The sequence below is a fragment of the Lycorma delicatula genome, chromosome 4 (genome assembly GCF_047948215.1).
Source record: "Lycorma delicatula isolate Av1 chromosome 4, ASM4794821v1, whole genome shotgun sequence".
NCBI classification, from domain to species: Eukaryota; Metazoa; Arthropoda; class Insecta; order Hemiptera; family Fulgoridae; genus Lycorma; species Lycorma delicatula.
The window spans coordinates 59,720,512-59,745,090 of NC_134458.1; the positions used below are offsets into that span (position 1 = coordinate 59,720,512).

General features: G+C 30.8%; 1 protein-coding gene across 1 annotated transcript in view; it reads left to right on the forward strand.

The window, feature by feature from the left end:
* The window catches only part of drd (drop dead), a 235,992-nt gene that overhangs the window by 141,315 nt on the left and 70,098 nt on the right, over window positions 1–24,579 (forward strand). The window contains exon 3 of the mRNA XM_075363058.1: window positions 4,250–4,396. Coding sequence (XP_075219173.1) covers window positions 4,250–4,396 — 147 coding nt within the window. The remainder of the gene's footprint in view (window positions 1–4,249; window positions 4,397–24,579) is intronic.

Genomic DNA, 24,579 nt, shown 5'->3' on the forward strand with positions numbered 1-24,579 from the left:
GCTTACAATAAAGGGCATTATTATGCTTTCGTTGCCATTTTTAATAAATTACCCAACCCATTACTTTATTTAAAATACAATTAAAAAAAATTCTTTTACTGAAATAATATTTTCTGTCAATGAATTTTTAAGTAATTTTAATTAAAAAGAAAAAAACTCGATTTATCTGCATCCGTTGAGCGTGTACGTAAATATTGGCTCAAAATAATAAATAATTTAAATAATTAATCTGGACTTTAATCTTATTTATTTCTATCTTATAATCTATGTTTTTATATTTACAATTTACCTTATATTGAAGAGATTTATATTATAATATTATAGTGTACCGATAAGAAAAAAAAAATTTATTTATTTAGGTTTTTGTCATGATTTTTTTGCGTTTGAAAAACAAATTAATTTAGCTAATTTATTCGATTTATATACTAATTTTTAAAAAAAATATTATTTTTATTTACAACGGAAGTATATTTAAACAGACTTTAATATAATTGGTTGAATTTTCTTAACTCTATCTGAAGTCTGAGCTCTGTCTGAATTTAAAAAATTAGTCTTACCGAAAATAATTTTTAGAAACCTTTTTAGAAACACACCCAAGAGAAATTTTACTAAAAAACAATCAAGATAAAAAGAAAATTCCATTCGATTTACTATAAATTTTACGGTTGTTTGTTGGCTCAACAAACATATTTGTATATCTTGTATATTTGTATATTTGTATATCTTCACGTATCACTTGTGAAGTTTAAAAACAAATACTAGCGTATAAGTTTTAAGGACACGTTTAATTACAAGACCATAAATAGTTTTTGTAGGGTAGGGGATACAGAGGTACAGACGCAGGACCAGGCTTATATCTACGGGTCCGGTTGGGTAGGAGACGGGCCTTTACCCGTCACGTTAAGGAGATTTCCCATGAAACTGAAATACTGGCGAACAAACTGACTCGACTTATTCGCAATGTCGGAGGGTCTCACTCTAAGAAGAGAGAGTTATACGGTTATGTGACAAACTACTGTTTATTGTACGCTGTACCGGCGTGGGGAAGAGCATTGCAGTCAGCCAGAAATAGACGATTGCTTGAACATGTACAGCGAAAGATGGCTCTGAGGATAGCGATGTGCTATAGATCAGTCTCGAACGATGCATTACAAGTCATCGTTAGAATGCCTCCCGCATCACTGCTGGCAGAGATGAGAACAGCGATTTATGAAGGTTGCGATAGCGATATCGCATACAATAGAATGCTGGCCGAATGGCAACGTAGATGGGACACCTCTGGTTAGGAAAGGTGGACTTACGAGTTAATAAGGAACATCAAGAGCCACCGGGTTGGTCTAGTGGTGAACGCGTCTTGCCAAATCAGCTGATTTGGAAGTCGAGAGTTCCAGCGTTCAAGTCCTAGTAAAGCCAGTTATTTTTACACGGACTTGAATACTAGATCGTGGATGCCGGTGTTCTTTGGTGGTTGGGTTTCAATTAACCACACATCTCAGAAATGGTCGAACTGAGACTGTACAAGACTACACTTCATTTACACTCATACATATCATCCTCATTCATCTTCTGAAGTATTATCTGAACGGTAGTTACCGGAGGCTAAACAGGAAAAGAAAAAAGGAACATCAAGCCGTGGTTCGCTAGGAAGACTGGGGAGCTGAGCTTTTGGCTTTCACAGTTCCTTATGAGTCACGGTTGTTTCAGGACATATCTACATCGGAGGAGACGTGTAAAAGACGACAGGTGTCCCTATTGCCTACTGGCGGATTCGCCAGCACATGTTATGTTCCACTTTTCCAGATGGGAATTCCAAAAACAGCACTCGTACAGTGTTACTGGGCCTTTAGACACCAGCAATATTATAAAATAATGCTTAGGTTGGACGAGGCATTCAATACCGTTAAACATTTTCTCCACGAAATACTACGATGTAACAAATGAGAGGCGTGCGTTACATGATTTGGTTTTTAGTACAGCACTGGAGCTAAAAACCAAATGCCAAGAGCGAAAATGCCGGCTACCAAGAAGACGCCTTGAAGACCTCATGAAAATCTGGGTATCGAGGAACGGCAATACGGGGCCTGTTGGCCCGGGGGAGAGGTCAGCCTGGCAGCGGAGCTGTCGTCTGTCCGCACAAGCGCGGGTAGATGGCGATAATGACGCTCACGGGATACCAGATCCCCCGTGCGTGACACCCCTCCGTGGAATCTTCACCTTTTGGTGGTAATGAAGAGAACGGGACTGGAGGATCATACCCGCTAAGGGTTCATACCTGTCTGGGAGCTGCGCATGCCTTTTGGTGAATCCGGTTCCTAGACTGCGGATAAGGCGCAGTTTTGGTTTAGTGGGTTCAACTCCCACATTCTCGGGGGGGGGGGGGGCGTCATGGTTCGACGCTTCTGGACCTGCATGGCTTTGAGGAGCGATACACATCTTTGCTCCTTTCCGTTCGGTATGATGGCCGGAGACTGAGGTATTTAATGAAAAAATAAAGATTTTCGTAAATAGTTTATATAAGCACAGATATAAACAGTCTTTTAATGTATTGAAAAACGCTAAAAAAAACCACAAAGCTTCAGAAATGTCTTAAAACGTTTAGAGTAATATTTCTTTTGTTTGAGGAGAAAGTTAAAAAAATAAGCCGCTTTAATCGATAGACCTTTCTTTTTCTTGTACACCTAATTGGCTTTATAACCCTTGGTGGACTTTGGCTCTTTAACGATATTCCTTTATTTCGGCTTGCCCATTAGAATTTGTGTTACTTTATTTTCATTTAACAAAACTTCTTATTTCTTGTTATTACTTTCATAGAAGTATTTTTTGTACCGATAAAAACATTTATAGCTTCATTAGTTAAAAATAAAACTTTTTAACCGTGTTCCTATTTTGCACAAAATTTCATGAAAATATAAAAACTCCATAGGTTCTATGAGATCCCAAGCGATTATCGAACTATCTTGTACATAGCTTTACAAAATACGATTTCAAAAATTAAATCTTAGGCCTACTTTAACAAGTAAAGTTAACCAATTATAAAATAGCGGGTTTATTAGCGATTAAAATAGAGATCTTGAAGTTATAGAGTAGAAATAAGATAATTAAACATAACCGATACTGAATTCTCGTTTTAAAATTAGTCCGTCATTCCGGTTTCATCGTGTAATATGTTTATTACGACTTAAAATTACAACATACGACAACGTCTGATTGAGAATGAACATTTCAAGCTACAAAGGTGACCGATTTTAGAGATTAATTGTATCTTGTCGTCGCATAATTAAGAACGATGGATCATGAACAAAGGAAATATTGTAATATTTATACTGTAGATTAGTTACGTTTTAATGACTGATCATAATATATTAAACGTGTTTACCGCGATGAGTTAAATTCACGAAAAAAACATTGAATGACTCATTTTTCAATTAAACTTAAATTTGAAGGCGAAATTGTTTTTTGAAAGTTATTAATTTTAATTGCAATAAAATTTCTAATCTTACTTATTATTTATTAAGAAAAGAATATATAAAATAAAAATTCCATTTTCATTTTATTTTAATGAACTAGCTTCGAGGTTAATATACTAGTATTTTAAATATTAATAATTCAGTTTTTAAATCTTTTTCTATTCTTCGTTCAAGGTAATTCGTTAAGCTATTTAATTCTGTTAAGCCGACTTTCATCTCTATCTTTAATTTTTACCCGGTCTGAGTAGAATTTTGATGAAACTTAGAACCACGAAATTTAGAGATCGTTTGGTAGTGTGTCCGCGATCCCCCTTTAGTTTTAATATTTTTAATTAAATTAAATTTTATTAAAAAAATTTCCGATGTAGCAGAGATCTATGCAGAAGTACTAAATTCTAATGAAAAATAAAAGCAGTACGTATAAAAACTTTAATCTTGTTAAATAATTATATTCCGCTGTTAGAGGTAATTTTCTAAACTATTTATTAAAATTACTGTTTTATTACATCATCAAAGGGTAGAAAATTTATTTACTAAATAAAAATCCAACTCCCTCCCCAGCATTTTAGTCGGCAAATAGCTTGTGAAAGAATCATACAAATTCTAAGGTTAGAAAATTTCTATTTCAATACTTTTAGTTATTGTTGCCGATAGAAAAGCGCTTCTGAGTCCTATATACGCTAAATGAAAGCGATTTCTTCGAGCAGCTACCGCTTTAACAAAATTAATTTAGTTTAATTTATTTGTTTACTTTATTTATTTATTATTTTGTTTTTTTACAGCGGAAATTTTACCGGCTGGATTAGGAAAAAAATTAACGTCTACGTTACCCCCGTTTGCACCGATTAATTCTAGAGATCCTGTATGCAGAAATCATAGTCGAATATACCTTCAAGAACTTGAAAAATTCAATCTATGGGCGTTACGGAGTAAGTAATCTCTTTTACGCATTTATATATTAATATATCTCTTTGTGAAAATCATCGTTAAGCATTTATAAGTTATTATGACAAACTTTGTGATAGCCTATCGGTAAAAATTGAAAAACTTAAAACGTACATTGTTTTTAATAAGGGTTTCCATAATGGTAGAAAATTTTTATTTAAATTAATAGTATTATTTATCAACTGAAAAATTATATAGATATAAGGCAGTTTTTCAGCGTAGTAGCAAGCTTTTTTATATGCGAAACTACTTTGCCGATGTCTTTATGCAGGTCTAAAATTAAACGATAAAAAAGAAACGTGAATGAATGTCCTGTCGCGTTGAACGTAATAATGTAAATTTTTTATTTACTCTGGATTTTTTTTTTGTAGCTTTTGGTTTTTAATTTTATAAATTGATGTGTCGACACATCTTTTTTAATAAAAAATAATACAACGTGTCAACACATATATATTTATATAGAAAGAGAACAAAAAATGATATTGGGATAAAGCTATAATTTTTCGATTATTATTTTTATATTTTATTTCCTTCATGAGATTTTGTATTACGAATATGTTATCTAGATTACTTTTAGCTAACAGTATTGTTGAGAATTCCCTATTTGGAGTAAATTATAAATCAGTCGATTAATAGGATATCTGAAAGCAGAAAATTTGTGGATGCGAAATGGAATGTGAATTGTGCGATAGAATTGACCTAAATTTCATCGGAACTATCTATCATCCATTCGACCAGAAAAAGTTCGAAATGTCAGAACAGTTGGGAATTATTTAACCTTTTCTGGTCGGGTTTTAATATACACTACTTTTCGTAGATTAATTTTCCGTAGAAAATTTAATGTCCAGGATGTTAATAACCTTTATTTTTATCGTTATCAGTATTGAATTTACTTTTCACGGGAGGAATTTGACATTTTTTTAGAAAAAAAGTCTATTTGTTTGTTCGTACCATTAGTTATGAAACGAGGGATCATCCAAGTAACGCCTGTAAACGATAATAATGATTTAGAATTAATTTTATTAAATAAGATATTTTGGTGTCCGAAACGTTTGCAAATTTATAAATAATAATAATAATAATAACTCAACCATAATCCTCCGTTAGCATTTCCCCTATACGATCACCGGTGGTTAAACCATTTTTGTCGAGATAACTCAATTATTATATTATTGTAGAATAATAACAACAAATAATGATTTTTTTCTTTTCTATTTCTAGTTGTTTTTTTTTTTTTATATAACTTGGCATTCTTAATGAATAGTTATTTTATTGGTTAACCCGATATAAACATATTATTATAAAAGTTAAACGAAATTTATACAGATTACTTATGCGAAATTTCTTTTTTTTTAATTTAGCCTGTAAATTAATTTTATTTTTTGATATAATTTTATTCAAAGAAAAATAAATTATACTTATATATATCCATCAGGAAGAAAATCAGATTGAAAAAATTCTTAACAGTGATTGAAAAAAGCTAAGTTCTAAAAATTAGAAAAAAGTCCAACATCGATAGAAATAAGTAATAATTTTCAGTGTATAGTAGCATTTGAGCTCATGGCTGACGTAAGTTTAAACCCGAATCGGTACAGATATACTTCTTTCTTTTTCCTGTTTAGCCTCCGGTGATTACCTTTCAGATAATACTTCAGAGGATGTATGAGTGTAAATGAAGTGTTGTCTTGTACAGTCTCAGTTCGACCGTTCCTGAGATGTGTGGTTAATTGAAACCCAACCACAAGAGAACACCGGTATCCATGATCTAGTATTCAAATCCGTGTAAATATAATTGACTTTACTAGGACTTGAACGCTGGAACTCTCGACTTCCAAATCAGCTGATCTGGGAAGACGCGTTCACTACGAGAACAACCCGATGGGTTGGTACAGATATACTAATTAGAATCTCTTTGTAATATAACGTGACTTTATGTCGCTAAATATAATCAGTGGCAAGTTCTGAAAGTTTAAAAAAAAATTGACTGATAGAAGCATAGATAAATTTACGTAAAAAAAATAAAAATAATCTGTAACGGAGAATGATCACTATAAGATTTTGATCGCACTATCCTCACAAATAGACCACTGGAGCATAATCGCCCTGAAGTTGTTGTGATAACGAAGAAGTAAAGCTCACCTGGATTATTGACGTTGTCACAACATTGGTCTCCAACATGAAAAGGAATATATTGAAAAGATTTCCAAGTACAGAGACTTGGTAAATGACATCTTGGGTCAGAGTACAGTGAAAATGGTGCCCATAATTTTCGGTGCGCTAAGTGAAATACCCAGCACTCTGCAAGAGTCCCTGGAAATCCTAGACGTTCCACCTAACCTCTATCCCACCACGCACAAGTCCGTAATTTCGGACACATGTGCGCATCGGTAAGGAAGTATATTTCTACTGATCTGGGTCGCTGAACGATCTTTAGAATCGGGGGACTCCTGATATCTGCCGGTTGGGGCATGCGATATTAGATTCAATTCATTGTTAATAACTTACCATAGAAAATAGAAGTCAAGACCCCATACCTTGCTTGAGCCGGCTGGGGTCTTTTCCCAGCATTAGAGCTATGAAAATTTATAATAATAATAAAAATTATTATTTTATTTCTTTTTTTTGTTTGTTTCCATAAATTATACAATATTGGGTTATTGGGCCCCGCTAAATGTCTTATCAGCAAGTTCCCGTATTAACATAATTTGAATGCAAGTTTGTCATACAGAACAACATAAAAATTGGCATGAAAATATATAATTATATCCTCAGATAATAGTTAAAATGTTATCAAATACTTATATAAATAATAAATATTAAATAATAATAATATTAAGGTGGCTTCAGACAGTAAAACATAAGTAAATAAAAATTAATTAAAGTAAATAAATAATAATAGATACATCTAAATTAGGGTGTTCTTCCAGATTTCATTTTACAATGTAAAAATTACAAAAAAAATTTATAAATAATACACAGACCATAAATTTTATAATAAAAAAAAATACCGATTAAGAAATTCCTGCTAATAAATGTTATTAGAAAAGAAATAACAATCTCAATATATCATTAAAATTATTTATACGCAAGATCTTTTCATTCGGTCGATCATTCTTTTTACAAAAAAAATTTTTCATTTGAAAACAATAATTTAATATTATTAAAAAATAAATAATAATAATAATAATAATAATAATGATGATGATGATGGTTGTGGTGGTAATATTTATAAAGAAATTACCAGGAAATACCACAGAACTATATCTACTTTACACTACTGTTTAACGATTTCGGTACTCATAACTATTTGATCAAGTAGTAAAGAGTGATTCTCTAAGAAAATCGAATACCCTTTTTAGCCACGAAATATCGAAGATATATCGGTGACGACCTAAAGAATACTTTAAAGTAATGTAATTATTTTGAATCTTTAATTAATATTTATGCGGGCTGATTTTTATTTACTGAAATTAATTTTCACCGATAGGAAATATTTTCATGATGTCGAATTAATTTTTCACAGAAACAGCAAGAATATATATATATATAACTGTGTACTGACTGACATTCAGATCTGTAAATATAGACACCGGTTAATCTGTAACATTGTTTTACTTCGTGATAATCCGATTAAACCTGCTTATCGAATACGACTGCGATCGAGTATTGCATCATAAATTTAACAAATCAGATATAATTCTGTTAATGCTATTATATTTATTTCGTACTTAGTAACGAGTGTTATATAACAGGTAAAAATAGAATGACGAAATGCATAGCAATAACATGAAACAGTTGTAATAATCGGTGGCTAAACACCATATTTTATGTAGTTATCACCGTTAGTTTAATCATATGGTTTACCTACGTAAAGAACAAAAGTTTCGTTTTAATTTGTTTAACCGCATCAAAAATGTAAAAAATAATTAAAAATGAATATAAGACTTGTAAATTAACCACATAAATAACATCGACTAATAGATTAGGTAGCAGGTTATTCGACTAAAATTCAAAGATTAATATCGCGAAAGAAAGCCTTGTGCCAAACCGCTATCTAGCATAGTCGATGGATTATTTGTAGTCGACGGTAAATATTATGGAAAAAGCGAGGAAGTTGGATAAAATCAGAGTGCTCGAGTTATAGGGGATTTACTATATAAAATTCTGTACGGACCAAATAGAGTCGAATGAAATCGAATGTCTTGTCGGGTGTAATACGAATTACTTCTCGTGGATTAAGACTTAAATAAAATAACGGCTGAAAGGATTTTTGTTTTTTTTTTCTTGCATCTTTATTAACCTAAATTTAAATACGACTAAAAAGACTGCTGCTAACAACCTTTAGGCAGCTTTTCTTCATTTCGTGACTATATTTACTGCTGAGGGGAAATATTATGTGGCTTTCACGCGGAATCGATGACGAAGTCAAGCGGTCATTGAAAACAGGTCTTCAGCGATTACAATTCTTCTCGGTTTCGTTTAACAGATGAGAATTACTTTTTTCTGATTTTGATGAGCGATCCTGCGGATTCCGGTCAAAATGCATCGCTAAACGAAAATTATTGTTGGATATACATACAAATAAATATTACAATTGAGGTTAAAAAAAAAACGGACCTCTTCACAGTTAGAAGTCGGTTAAAATAAAAATTATCTCTCATTTTATTCTAAACTGTACAAACTGTTATTTTTCTAATTAATTAGATTTTACTATTCATATGGCGTTTTGAAATATTATTAATCTACTTCGTTATCGTGGTAAAAAGTGATTCTTATCTCCTGAAGTTTCGATTTGTAAGGCGAATAAAGATAAATCGTGTCGGTTCGCTCGCAACTTCGCTTGATTAAATAGTACGTTTACTTCTGTCCTTACCGCCTTCAGGAAAGCGTACCCCTTTCCTGAAGTATGGTGGTTTTTGCCATCACTGATCTCCTTACCGCATCCACGTTTTACAACTGAAGAGTACGAGGAATCGATCAGATTAATTATTATTTTATGATACATAAAATCTTTATTCTTTAAAAATATTTTAACATAAATGAATACTGAAATATTGTTTATTCAAACATACCACAGTGTTTAATTATAAAATATCATCTATCTTATTAACGGATTACTTCCACCATCATTTTTCTGATATCGTTTGAAAGAGATAAAATACACACATACACAATTCTTAGTATAACTTTAAATGGTTTTGGTTTCCTTTCTGATTTTTTTAGCGTTATTATTTAAAAATTAAAACATTTACGCTATCGGTATATAATCCTTATTCACATAAGTACTTATGCATACACATAAACATATTTATTTTATTTATACTATGTATTTTTTCAGTGAAGATGCAGAAATTTGTCAAACAGCCTGTGTCTCATTGATATTTTAAATAAAATTGCGCTTTACACATTAAAAAATCGGCAAAGCGCAGAGATAATTTTTTTTTAGTGTTTCATTAATGTGAAAATGTAAAAAGATAAATAGGCGGCCAGCTGACGGTTCGATAATTATCGTGTTGTCCTAAATTACGCAACCCAGAAAATGCTAAATAAATAAATCGGTAAAAAAAAATTATTTAATTTCAAAACAAATTTTTTTTAATTTTAAGAGCAGAATTTTACAACTGTCGAAAATGTCCATTCCCTAAATCTAAAGAAAATTTTTTCCAGTTATTAATATTTACGAATTTCTTTCATAATGTAACTCATATAATTTTGCGAGGCTATTTTATTTATATCGGTGTTTACATTTGCAATGCTGTGATTATACAGTATACAGTATTTTTCAAAAGCTCGCAGTGAAAAACATCTGGAAATATGAAACCAAGAGACCTGTGGAGCCTATAACCTTTTGAAATTATACGACGGTTAAGAAATCCTTTTAAAATTTCACAGTTTCCAGTACTGTATTTGTTGGACATCGTCTTGTTGGAAAAAATACCTATTTTTAGGTTCTAAAGGTGCAGAAAATTTAGCTTTTTTGAAACATGTTATTTTATAGAACCGTTAAAAAAAGTGAAATATGTTTCTTTTTCGAAAAGGATAAACCAAAGACAATTTTTTTACTATGTAAAGGATATTACTCAAACAAGTATTGATTTACACTATTTAAAATCTGATTATTCTGTATAAACCCAACCATCCTGCATATCTGAATAAACACTATATATATATTTTAATAAACTTTAATCACTGACAATAATTAATCCATTTAGCTATACTTACTAAAAAATCCGCGTTTAATTGATCCGTTAATCCTGTTCTTAAAGATATATTCTTTCTTAAAGAAAATCCTGTTCATCATACATATTTATTTTTTTAACTTTTCCTTTTTTAAAATTAAATATATTGATTTATTAATAATTATTAACCTCTGATTGTAAAACCTTTTGAATTAAAAGGAAAAGTACATAGAATTTTATTTCACTAATAACGTCTGATTTTTTTTCATATTTTTTGTATTATTATTGAATTGTTATTTATTGATAAACATTTTTTTTACAATCAGAGGTTAATAATTATTAATAAGTCAATATATTTAAATTAAAAAAAAGAAGTTAAAAAAATATATGTATATGAAGTCGGATTCGAACCGATTTGCTTCTCCTTGTAAGATCCAAATATTTCATTAACTAAAATTTTATTTGGCTATAACTCTGGAACCAATGAAAATAAGTACCACGTCGTTTAAAACGAAATTCAGTTACAAAGGTGCTGGATAATGTTGTTTGAGTGTGTGTATTAATTATTAAAATTGTATTCAGTATAAACTCTTTCCAACTAATCGTTTTTTGTTTGTAGTTCACTGCTTTGAATTTACGCATAAATGTCTGCTTCTTTGGAACGGATTTTTTCATCAAAATTAATTAATTAAAAACATCATAAAATTGTTGAGATAGATGTTTACTATTTCAGTCATTGAAATAAATGAATTATTGATTCAGTTTGTATAACAATCTACTGGTAGATAATGAACTATTATTATTTTGGTAAATTTAAATTTATCATTTTGAACTTTATTGTCTTCCCGGGCTAATCGTAAAGTTCATATTACATATACAGGTGTATCACGTAGTTCTCCTGAGACTTTCATAACATATTTTACTCGTGAAAAAAATGGAAAAAGTTCATACAAAAATGTTCTAAAATGCTTCGTTTACCAGTTCGGCTAGTGAAAGATTTCGCTCGGATTTCATCTACCCTGGTGAAAAGAGGTCGTACTGAAATTTTTAGGACGTTAATTAAGGGGCAGAATTAGTCATTTCTTATGGTTTTGACCTGAAAATTTGAATAGAGTAGGTCCTAAAACGGTATCTGCAGTAGTTTTGGAGAAATCTGGGGTGAAAACGAATAAATTAGGGTAAAAATCCTGTTTCTTTATGTCTGACGTACAATAACTTTGTTAAACGGGTAATAAATACATAACACTTATGAACGAAACTTGTAGAAAATTTAATTTTGAACAAAATGGTGTAAGATAAATTAAAACAAAGAAAATTTAGAAAAAATTCAATTTTATTTACAAACAGTACACTAAGTGCTACGTACTATACACTACTATATACGTACTACTATATACGTACTACTTTATGATAAATGTCCAAAAATTGAACCTGCCATTTTCAACACGTTTCATGTTACGCTTCTGTACTGCTTTGTTGCTCTTTTTAGTTCCTCAGGGCTTCCTTATGGATGGTCAGCCGCATCCATAATGCAGACAATTCATTCCTTACGAAATTTCGGTTTTGTACACAATATTTTTCATCCATCCCCAGACGTAGTAATCTAAAGGTGATCAGGCGATCTTGGTAGCTAGGAATGAGAACCTCCATGACCATCCATTTCTCAGGGAAATGATGATTTAAGTAAGTGGAAATGGGACACGAGAAGTGGGGAGGCGCTCCATCGTTCTGGAAATATACTTCGCATCAATTTTCCTTGAAGAAAGTGGAAGTAGACCTCAGCAGTTAAGCATTCTGGTAATATGAACGGTCGAAACAGCTGATTGTGAAGAAGGCCGCACCATACATTGACGTTATATCGGTATTGAAAATTGCCTTCCACCGTTTCATGAGGATTTACTTCTTCCCATGTATGCTCATTACGTAAGTTGTTGACGACATATCGAGTGAAATTTGCCTTGTCGGTAAGCAAAACATACTTGTAGAGTTGTCGATTTGTATTCCACCAGTTGCAGAACTTCAAGGGAAGTGGACCGTCCCTGGGTGTAAATGATGAACTGGCTATTTATGATAATGATACGAGTAAAACTTGTTTTGTTTAAATGTCCTCCAAACCATTGAATGCGAAAATCCGATCCGCTTAGAAAGACGTAGTGCACTAACGCCTGGGCTGCGCTGATCTGGATCCATAATAGTTTCATCGATAACAGCGTCTTGTTGAACAGATCGTTCGTAACTGGTGCGAATAGTAGTTAGTGAAGCTGTTTCCCGAAGATTGCGAAAAGTCGCGCGTTTTGGGATCTGAAATCTTCCGATTCGGAAAACGTTTTTATATATTCTACTGCAGCACTACCATTTCACAACCTAAAATGAGTACCGTACCAGTGTATTCCTCCATTGTAAATAAGTACAGCATTTCTTGAATGGCAAACCGATCACGTTCAAACTAAAATTCACGTAAACCCTTCGTTACCGAAGGTTTATTAACATTCAGTAACGACAGCACAATTTACAGTACCCGATATACTTAACGTACCTTACAGAATGATTTAAACACTAATACAGTATTGCGCTTTGATCGTCAGCTGCTGTTATTTTATTGCCAATTTTGAAATAATAATTCTTAAAATAATTTTTTTGTGGTATTTCGGTCATTAATAAAAAAAATTATTGTCTAAATAATTTCTATTTATTTTGAAATTGTTGCTAATTTACGGATTTAAAAAAAATTTTTAACAGAAATTTTTAATAGTAAATTTTGTTTTTACAAATTTTTCACATCATCAAAAAAGAATTTGGTTTTTGTTTACATTAAATAAGTACTTTTCTGACAAAGGTATGTATTGTTTCTAAATAAAATCAACTTATCTTACACCATTTTATTCAGAATTAAATTTTCTACAAGTTTCGTTTGTAAGTTTTACGTGTTTCTTACCCATTTAACGAAGTTATTGCACGTCAGACGTAAACAAACCGGGGTTTTTACTCCAATTTATTGGTTTTTACCCCAGATTTCTCTAAAACTACTGCAGATACCGTTTTGGGACCTATTCTATTCGATTTTTAGGTCAAAACCATAAATAATCATTAATTCTGCTCCTTAATTAACGTCCTAAAATTTTCATTACGACCTCTTTTCACCGGGGTAGCTGAAATCCGAGCGAAATTTTTCACTAGCCGTAACTCGCAAACGAAGCATTTTAGGACATATGTTTGTACGAACGTTTTCTATTAACTTCACGTCTAGAATAGGTTATGATTGTTTCGAGAGAACTTAGTGATACACTTTTTATAAAACTCTGAATATGTGTAAACACATATACTATACGCTTTAGTTAGTTTTTATATTTTTCATTAATCATCGGATTTTCTACACGATTTGCTCTTATGAAATAGCAAGAATGAAAGTATCACAATTTATTTTATTCTAAGTTAATAATTTGGAAAATAAATCGATCCATGGATTAAACGAAAGGAATTTTGGTGGAAATCGGTTTTAAAACTAAGCGAAAATAACTTATTTTACATCTTTTAATAACAATTACTATAACGTATTCATTTTTTCCTAGGCCCGAATTGTTTTCCGTATTTCCTCTTAAACTTGATTTTAAGCTTTACATCGTGACATTACAGGTTAATTTTTATTCTTAATAATTATCATTCGATAACAAGTAAAGTTTTAATAACTTTAATAACCCCCTGTTACCGTTTAGTTAATTAGCGTTTTTTTTTTTTGAAAAGGGCACTCGAATAATTTGTTTGAAATTGTTGTTAAATATTTTATATGGTGATTAAAAAGTAGCCTATAAGATGGGAAGAGTGTAATAAATAATCATTTTGCTTTCGGGTGGGAGGTGGTGGATCCCACAACCTATTATACTTCCTTGTCGTCATTGCTGAGCAATCGTAACCGGGTGTGCAGCAATAATTCAAGTTTTCCGACGTGACTTTAATCTAGGCCATATTTTTCTACTTCAAACAATTTTAAGCAAATTAATGATCTATTTCATAAACAATAATAATTCCGATGTTTTTACATTAATCGAGTAACTTTCATTTGATGCCGGTAACGTACTTAATTCACAAAGTACTCTTTAATCGCTGCTACATGTTCAGTCTGAGAGAATATAAAATAGGAACTCGTAATATTAAGAGTATTGTTATTAAAACGAAATAAAGTAATAATTTAATGTTATGATAGCGACGATAGTAAAAAATAATCGCGCCGGAATCTTAAAGATCCCTGTAAAATATGTCATATTTCACTGTAACTGCAGTTTGAGCTCATTAGCCCGTAAATTGCCGAGATGAATAAAAATATGAAATTTTTCTTGTTCTACTACTTTAGATGGGGACTAAAATTATAATTAAGGCGCTTAAAGAAATTACTGGAAATTAGTTTTCCGTTAACATTTTTCAGATTTGAAAAACCACTTTGTTATTTTTAATCTTTAATCATTCTTTTAAGCAAGAAAAATATTTAAAGAAACTGTAATAAGAACTGGCATCTGTGACCGGAGGAATCCAAACTTACTTCAGTCGGCATGAATAGTGTAATGAAATAAGGTCCCTATCAATTTTAACAGGTTTTAATAAATGTGACCTTCGACCTTCATTTTAAATTGGATATATAATTAAGTTAATTTTTTTTTAAAGGGTCTATTGTACAGACTAATGTTATCAGTTGCCAAAGACGTTCAACTTTGTGTCGCTAACTTTTATATAAAACGATCTTCTTTTACATCAAAGAAAATCGTGTCAAGGCAAACCAAAAAATGTTGAAGAAATATTTTTCATAAAAATTATCGGGGTCAAATTTTAACTAAAACTGCATTTAATAGCGGTACTCAAACACCGGTCTATAAACGCTTAAACTTTAACTTTAATTCTACTTGTACGTAGGTACAATCTTCATATATTTTGTATCTATATACAAGCAACGAGACTATATTCTATGGAAAATTATCATTTACGTGTTTGTGTCTGTTATCATTCAGGAAGAACGGTTAACTAAAATTGAAATAAGATTGAGAGACAGATCTCGCAACCTTAAACATTATAATATATTCGGTGCTTTCAGGTCTCGATCTGTCGACCTTCGATACCAAAAGGAAAGCGTTTAATAACTGCTGCGTTAACCCGACATGTATTTAATTACCCCGAAATATTTCAAGTTATTAAAAATTACCGCGTGTTAAAAAATTACAGTTTTATGTATGATGGTGAAACTTATCGGTTAAATATCTCTCGATAAAATTTTTATATCTTTTTTTTTTAACATATATTTTGAGACAATAAGGATTTAGCACAGTATTGGGAATTCCCAACATTCTCTCGTTAACATGTTCACCGATTGTACGTGAATAAAATAATAAAGATTTGCGTATCTAAGATCGATAACCGCGGATGTCACCGAGTTAACGGACTCGTTATAACTTTTTTATTAAGGCACACCTTATGTAAAACACGTTAAATACGCCATTCTATCCCCACTTCAGGAGATTAATTTGTCCTGTACCTGGTGAACGGCCGCACCGATTTTCATTAAATGTGTATCGAATAACTCGTTCCTATCTTGCGAGTGTGCGGTGATTAGAAGGAAACAAATTGGCGAACGGTATATGTTATTTTCTCGGAAAAGAGTTAACTAATCATTTTTATAACTTGTCAATAGGAAAACTTCTCGGAAATCGGGTTTAAAAATGCACTACGAATTTCGATAGCGATATTATTTAAGAGAAATTGGTATAAAAAATTGTATATAAAATTAATTAAAAATAATGGTGAATGTTTAAAAATTAAATAAATATAATAACAAAGACAATAATTAAAATAGATTTAAAGATCTTTCAGTAAATCAAGAAATATGAAAGTATATTCGAATAGGTTCATATAAATTGAAATAAATCTATTTAAATTCAAAAGAAAAACACATATATAAATTAAATCGTTGAAAAGTTTTCAAATAAATACTGTGATTTGAAATCGGTAATGAAAAAAATCAAAAGAAAACGTCACGTTTTAAAAATTAAATTAATGAGTAGAGTGTATGGATATTGATTTTAAACATTAAAAATTCTTCAATTTTCTTGAAATTGAAAATAGATTTACATTGAACTTTTTAAATTCTTCTATGGAAACACATCCCGATTTAAATATTTTTAAAATATTGCTTAGTACGTCCGGTTTGAAGAAGTGTTTATTAATTGGAGCTTGAGGATTCCGTTATTGGAATAATGTACAGTTTCGATTTTCAATTCTCTTATTTAGTTTTTCGATAGATATGTTGAAATAATTTAGTGAAAAGTCGACTGTAATACAGTTTGTAATAAAATTGTATTATCTTGATATTATGAGCGCTAAAACTGCAATTTCGAATTTATATCTTTTTTTATTTTCGACTCGGATTTTTCAACACTATATAACTAAATTATAACTAAACTACTTTGATTTGACAGAAATCAAAATAGAATTATTTTCTATCGTTCTGAGAAATTAGAGATGAGAGATTAATTATTTTTAACTCGTCGAAATTTACCGAGCTCGGTTACAGCTGACAAGGTGGGAGTGGATCGCTGGACCAGTGACTGACTGGCTTCTTGTACTTACGACAATTATAAGTTATTAGTAGTACCAATAGTGCTTCAGAAACTCTAGATAGAACTACTGCGCATCTATATGCGTATATCTTTATGGAAGAAATGTTTTGTAAAATGAGAAAATAGACTGATTTTCTACCCGAATAAATTTATTTCCTTACAAAGTTCAATAAACATTCACGCATAGTTTCCCTGAAAACCTGTCGACTATCTGAAAATTTTCTTCTGACCAATAAGGATATGAATGAACTAAAAATGTTGAAACATCAAAGTTTTCAGGCAGAGCTTGATGCACTCATACCTTAATTCGAGTATTATACGAATAAAATAAAACGTAAATGAGAAAAACTGTGTGGACCTGATGTGACCAATACTGTTCGCATTATATCTGAGCTCCCATGCACCACCATCAATGTCGCCCTATAGCATTGCATAGTAATAGTGTACATAAATTAACATTATTTCGATTAAAATAGTAAGCGACGCGTTATTTACATACAATGATGATTCAAAAAGGATTTCACAAATTTAAAAGCGTATTCGATAACTTACAGATTCGGTTAAGGTTTCATTTCATAGAAAAACACATCACGTTTGTCATTCAACCTTCACTTTGGTTCGATATGGCTTTCAGTTTTAATGCGACAACATCTCACCTGAAGTCGATTTCATTTCAGACTGTAGCCAGCAAGTCGGGCGTTTTCTCTGCAGCTGCGGCGTTAATTCAAAGTCTTAGCTCGATAAGATCAGGAGGCAAAGGTGGTACTTAAACCCGATCTTTAATGAAACCCACAAGAAAAAATCTAGCGGGGTCAAATTTGGGAGCGGTATGGCCCCATATAACTGGACCTTCACGACCGATCTACCGACCTGGGAGTCGAGCATCAAGGAAATCCCGGAATTCTAGGTGGTGTACCGGCAATAATTTTTAATGTGTGTTAAAGAACAATATGCATCTTCAAATCATTGTGGAGAACACTCACTGTTCAAATTTGTCACTTATATTCCGACTTCTGACGCTACTTCCTCAACCTTTTATAAGTTAGAACACGCTCAATATTTTCATTCATTGTAGCAGTAGATCAGAACCCAGTACGAACAACATAATAAACAGCACACGTCCTCTCGGAATCGCTTGCGGCACTCATAGACTTGCGTTTCTTTTTCATTACCCTTTGGAAAAGCTTTTCAAACATCGTAATATCTTGAGGGATTTTTTTGAAAAAACTGAGTACTCGACAACATGAGGCTCAACGACAAACGTTTTGAATCACAACGATGTCAAGAGCAAGATAACAAACATAGAGCTTGATCGCAATCGTGAAGGAGGAAACAATAATGTGACACCGGATATACGCAAAAATATGACTATCGACTGACGAAAGAATAAATTCCTTGACATCGTTATTCGAATTCAAGGAACCGAATTGCGATCGTTTAAACCCACTTTATATATAAACAGAGTGTACCGAGAAGAAATGAAAATACTTCAGCAATGCGTTCTAAAGACGTAAGAAAAATTGTAAATAAATTAAACGACAAAATTCATCAAAACATAGCTCCGATAACACTTCGTTTTTCAATTACGATTAGCGAAATACTTCGCTTTGATTTCCGCTTCTAAGGTAAAATGATGGTATTCCAATAATCTTGGAACACAAAATTTATGACAAAATTAATAATTTAATATGAAGTTTTACCTGAAAGTTAAAAAAAATCTGTACAAGTACTTCCTCAGTAATCTTTAATAAAATTATCGGGTAAAAAAAATTGGAACCGAAATACACTATTTTATGTTTTTTCCATTGGCCGATAAACCTATAAAACTTACAGAGAATTTAATCGTGAAAAAAAGGATTTAAATGAAGCGGATTGCAAACAAGTCAAGGAAATTCATTTTGTTAAAAAAAAATAATAAATTCCAAAACATAGCACAAAATGTTATAATTCCAAACCGATCCAAAAATTAACATTATTAAAAATGTTAATCAATTTATCTCGTTGATACTTCTTACAACGATCTTCTTGCCTATTTACACAAAACCTGATGCGTAAATTCTTCAGCACTGTATAAAAATAGTAATCTCTAATTTAATACCGTTGTTCTTCACAAGTCCCCGTATATCCTGTCGAATTTTATTAATTTTTTTATCGTAGTTTATTTATTAATATTACAATTAATATATAATAGTAACTACGGTAAAAACTTATTGCTACCTCATGTATAGTAGAACGAAATGTCGTAGTAAAAATCAATCGTTAGATTCGAATTTCGTTGTTCATCGATTACAATAAAGTTCATTACAGAAGATACGACCTAATAAATATCTTTTTACTACAAAAATTTCGTTTATTTTTAATTTTTAAATATTATTTATCTTAATGGTAATTCGTATAAGTTAGAAGCCTGTTTTAAAACTATGTTTATATAACTCTTAAAAACGAAATTTTTGTTTATTCCTTATTGGTATGATGGGTTTTCGTTAAGCTTCTTCCGTCGATTATATAACTTTATTCTTTATTTAGGACTGTAATATATTACCCATCCTCACGACACACTGTGTGTGAGTGTGTGTGAGTGTGTGTGTGTGTGTGTGTGTGTGTGTGTGTGTGTGTGTGTGTGTGTGTGTGTGTGTGTGTGTGTGTGTGTGTGCGCGCGTGTATATATATATATATATATATATATATATATATATATATATATATATATAATATATCTCTTCATTGATGAACAAAGTAATCAAGCCTCGGGCTAAATATATTATTAAATGGTACGATTTGATTTTAACGACAGATAAAAACAAATGTTAATATACTCATTATGAATCAAATTCGGTTTAAGTGATTAGTCGGAAATTAAAGCTAATTTAAATATTGTTAACGATGACTTTCTAATCGATTAGTTTGTTTGAAAATACTTGATGATGTAATAAATTATACCCAGTGGAATAAGTGCTCTTCTTCGTACTGGTGTTAAATATAAATCGATTGCCCTCTCTTTCGGTTTAATACAATTATAATTGATTAAGTTTATATCCGCTTCAGAATGTTTCTAAAACGTTTCAGGTTGTTTCTAAAATGGTGGGCTGGCTATACTTTTTCGAATTCTACTTGTAAAACTATACAAAAAATATCCTTAGGAAAAATGGCAATTTCTCCTTCGTTCTCCCGCTGTCCACCATTTTGCTATTTTTATATAAAAATTTGTATCTCAAGTTCGGATAGACGAATCACATTAATATTTGGTAATAAAGCTTTAAAATTAGCAAAAAATCAGGATTTAAATACCTTCGCAAGTTACAAAAAGGCGGCCATGTTTATTTTTCAATCCGTTATATCTCCATAATTATTAGTTTTATGAAAACTTATATTATTTGCTAAAATATTAAGTCTTTTATTTTGAACAAAATTATATTTTATTTTTGAAAATCGGTTGACAAATAGCCAAGTTATGGCAGAAAATTGATGTAATTATGTGTGTTTTCGTGTCATCCACTTTACGTTCGATTCGATGAAATACTAATTGTTTTTATTTATTGTTAATTCTAGTATTATAAATTAGTATCAAATTAAGTCATAATTTTCTCATAATAATAGACCTAATAATTATGACACAAAATTACATCAATTTTCTCCCAAACTCGACTATTTGTTAACCGATTAAAAAAATAAAATGTCATTTTGTTCGAAATAAAAGGCTTAACATTTTAGCAAATAACATTAAATTTTGATAAAAATAATATTTATGGAGATATAACGGATTGAAAGATAAACATGGACGCCATTTTGTAATTTGCGAAGATATTTAAGTCTGATTTTTTGCTAATTGTAAAACTTTATTACCAAAACGCTTACCAAATATTAATGTGATTCGAATATTCGAACTTGAAGTATAAATTATTGTATAAAAATAAAAAATTGGTGGACAGGGGGAGAAAGAAGGAAAAATTGCCATTTTCCTAAGGATATTTTTTGTTTAGTTTTACAAGTAGAATCCGAAAAAGTATAACCAGCCCACCATATTAGTAACACCCTATAATATTCGGATTCGATTAGTGACTGTAATTAACAAAATAAAGTATTAAAATATTTTTCTTTTACGAATAACTATTTACATTTACTTCACGGTATTTAATGATAAAAAGGTCTCATCGTTCCTTAAACATAAAGTATAGTATAATATTGTACAGTATAATATTAGTTTAATATCTGTGGCGTTGTATCTTTGCCGGTAAATTTAAAAGTTAATAACTTGTTTTATATAACTTTAAATATCTGATGTGGACACCACATGATTTCCTGCCTATTAAATTACATAAACACATATTTTGCTGCGCTTCATTTAATGTTATTTCATTTGAAAGTGAGATACGATCCTCCAATTCTTTAATAAAGTGGACAGTTACACAACTGCATTTTGGTGGACACCACATTGCATCTCATTTTTTTTGCGGTATCCGTAACAGCATTTTATATATTAATTGTGTTTCTTTTCGCGCAAGTAGTTATGTGGTGTAAGTGAGAATGTGTCGGATCCGTAACCATGCACACATCGGTTCGAATCCGACTTCGTATACATGTTTTTTTTAACTTTTTTTTAAAATTTAAATATATTGATTTATTAATAATTATTTACTTCTGTAAAAATTTTTGAAGTTAAATGAAAAGTACATAAAATTTTATTTCATAAATAACATCTTATTTTTTTCATATTTTTTTTTCAATCGGAGGTTAATTAATAAATTAATATATTTAAATTTAAAGAAAAAGTTAAAAAATAAAGGAAATGAAGTCGGATTCGAACTGATGTGCCTTCCCCTTGTAAGATCCAAATATTCCATTAATAAAAATTTTATTTGGCTATAACTCTGGAACCAATGAAAATAAGTACCATTAATGATATCTCGATGAAAAGCTGTCAATGAGGACTTATTACTGCAGTTAAGAAAAAGTCCATAATCCAAATATTTTGGATTTTGTGCTTTTTTGGACACTTTTGGTCCAGTCGATTGCAATCAAATGGGCAGGTGCACGAACAGTCCTAAATCCAACATTTCAATATCAACTAATCGTTTTTGAGTTATGTGAGATACATATGTACGTACAGACGTCACGCCGAAACTAATCAAAATGTATATTTCCGTTGAAATCTGAAAATCGAAAATTTTCGCAAATAATACTTCCTTTATTTCGTACAAGGAAGTAAAAAATTGAGAGCAGTTTTATTTTACAACACGAACATTTTGATGTTAATCAAATTGATTTAATTTTAGAAAACAGTGGGTTTTCTTTGAAACTCCAGACGGATTTTTAATCGTACTTTAATTTCTCCCGTTGAAATGCTAATCTCCTTTTAATATATCCTTTTTTATCCGATTAATGTTTTTTCTGGTTGTCCTCATTCAGTTTGAACGTTATTAGACGATATTTTTCCAGTTAACGACCGTTTTCCGATTCATTAATATTTCATTTATGAATTGTAATGTCTGTTATTTGAACACCGATATATTTTTTTGATAAGCCGAATAAGAAAACTTGTACAATAATTAAAAGTAAAAGTCGCTGCGATGGTGTGAAGTGATATTTAAAAAAAAATACTTTTTTTTAACACTTTTCCACACTGTTCGTGTGGAGAAGAAAACAATTATAAAGGCATCGAATTAATATAGATGACACAGCCGCTCTTACAAATTACTGCTCGTGCCTATCGATAGCCCTTCTTGCTTAGTCTGTATCATCGGGAAATATTGAATCGTATTTTTATTTACGAATACGGATTTATCCGTAACATAATAAACGTTTTTCATTATTATTTACATTTCTATATTCGCCTCATTAAAATTAACATATAGATATTTTTATGTTTTAAAAAACCGTTCTTCACTCAGCTGTTACCCGGAAAAAGACTAATAACCGGGAAACTATTGTTATAAAAACCTCCTGAGTTCAGCAAGGATAATAAGAAAAATTCAGCTGCTGTACATGCTTTTAAAATTGTTTTATTATTTTGATATTGGCGTAAATTAGGGTAAATTTAAAAATTTGTCTGAAAAAGGATTTTTCTGAATTTTTTAAAGAGAAGTTCCATCGAACTAAAATACGTAGTTCGACTGAAAAATTATTATTCATCGGTAATTGAAATAAAAAACCCTCGATTTTTGTGTTATATAAAGCGAGTTTTTGTGCTTGAGGTTGTATTATATCGGCGTAGATATAATATCGTAACGAAAGGAAATATCATTTTTGAAGAGTTAGATCTTACTTTCGAGAATACTAATACCTTTGTTAACTTTTCCGTTTACGTTTATTATCCTCATTTCTGTTTGTTCGGAATTAATTATGAACGACATAACCTGTTCTGACAAAGTAGATAGATGAACTTATTTTAACGATGCATAGCAACTTACATAACTGAAATTTTACCAACAGCAGTTATTTCTAGACTCGAAATCCTTACCGGTGGGCCGCCCCCTCCTTTATTAAAAATAAATTTTTAGCATTTACTCACTGGTGTTTTCTGTTATGCTACTCGCACCCTATTTTTTTGTTATTTCTCGTGTATTTATATAAAATTATGATGTAATATCGTTTACAACATTGTATTAAATGATTAAATTATGTGTTAGATATATAATTTTTGTAAAATTGATACCTGAGTTGGTCTGTGAAGTTTACAGATAAGATAGATCTTGTATTGTTTATCTGTACCACGTAGTTTTGTTCACGAAAATTAAATATCTGCATAATAATGTTCCGTTATTCGAAATATTATTTAGGTTACTTTTAGATAGTTAAGTATGTAGAAGATGTTAAAATGTGTCAGTTAAGTGTGTAGTAGCATAATTTTTAAAAGTAGTACAAAAAACGAACAAAAGATTTTACATTCAACTTACAAAAACAGCAACTGTACAAAACTTTACTCCTAAAGGTTAAGTCTGTTTAGAATTTTATTAAAATTAAACCAGAAAGTATTATTTTATTATAAAAAAATAAATTACAAAAAAAATTCCGTTCCTTTTACCTTTTTAGATTTTATGCATATCTTACATTAATGGCCCATCTATTATTATCACGCATACCAGTAACTTCAATCTGTTATAATAAAAATTCGATGAGCTTAACCGATTTCAGTTTGACTCGGGGAACAGTACGATCTCCTATTTTAGTGTTATTGTACATAAATGATATGTTATAAATGTTGTTTTTACAAATTTTTCACATCACCAAAAAAGAATGTGTTTTTTTTTACATTTCTACAGTTGTCAGAAATACTTTTCTGACAAATGTAGTAATGTTAGTAATGTACTGTTTCTAAATAAAAATCGACTTTTTCTAACTTTTCTTTGTTTTATTCAACTTCTCTTACACCATTTTGTTCAAAATTAAATT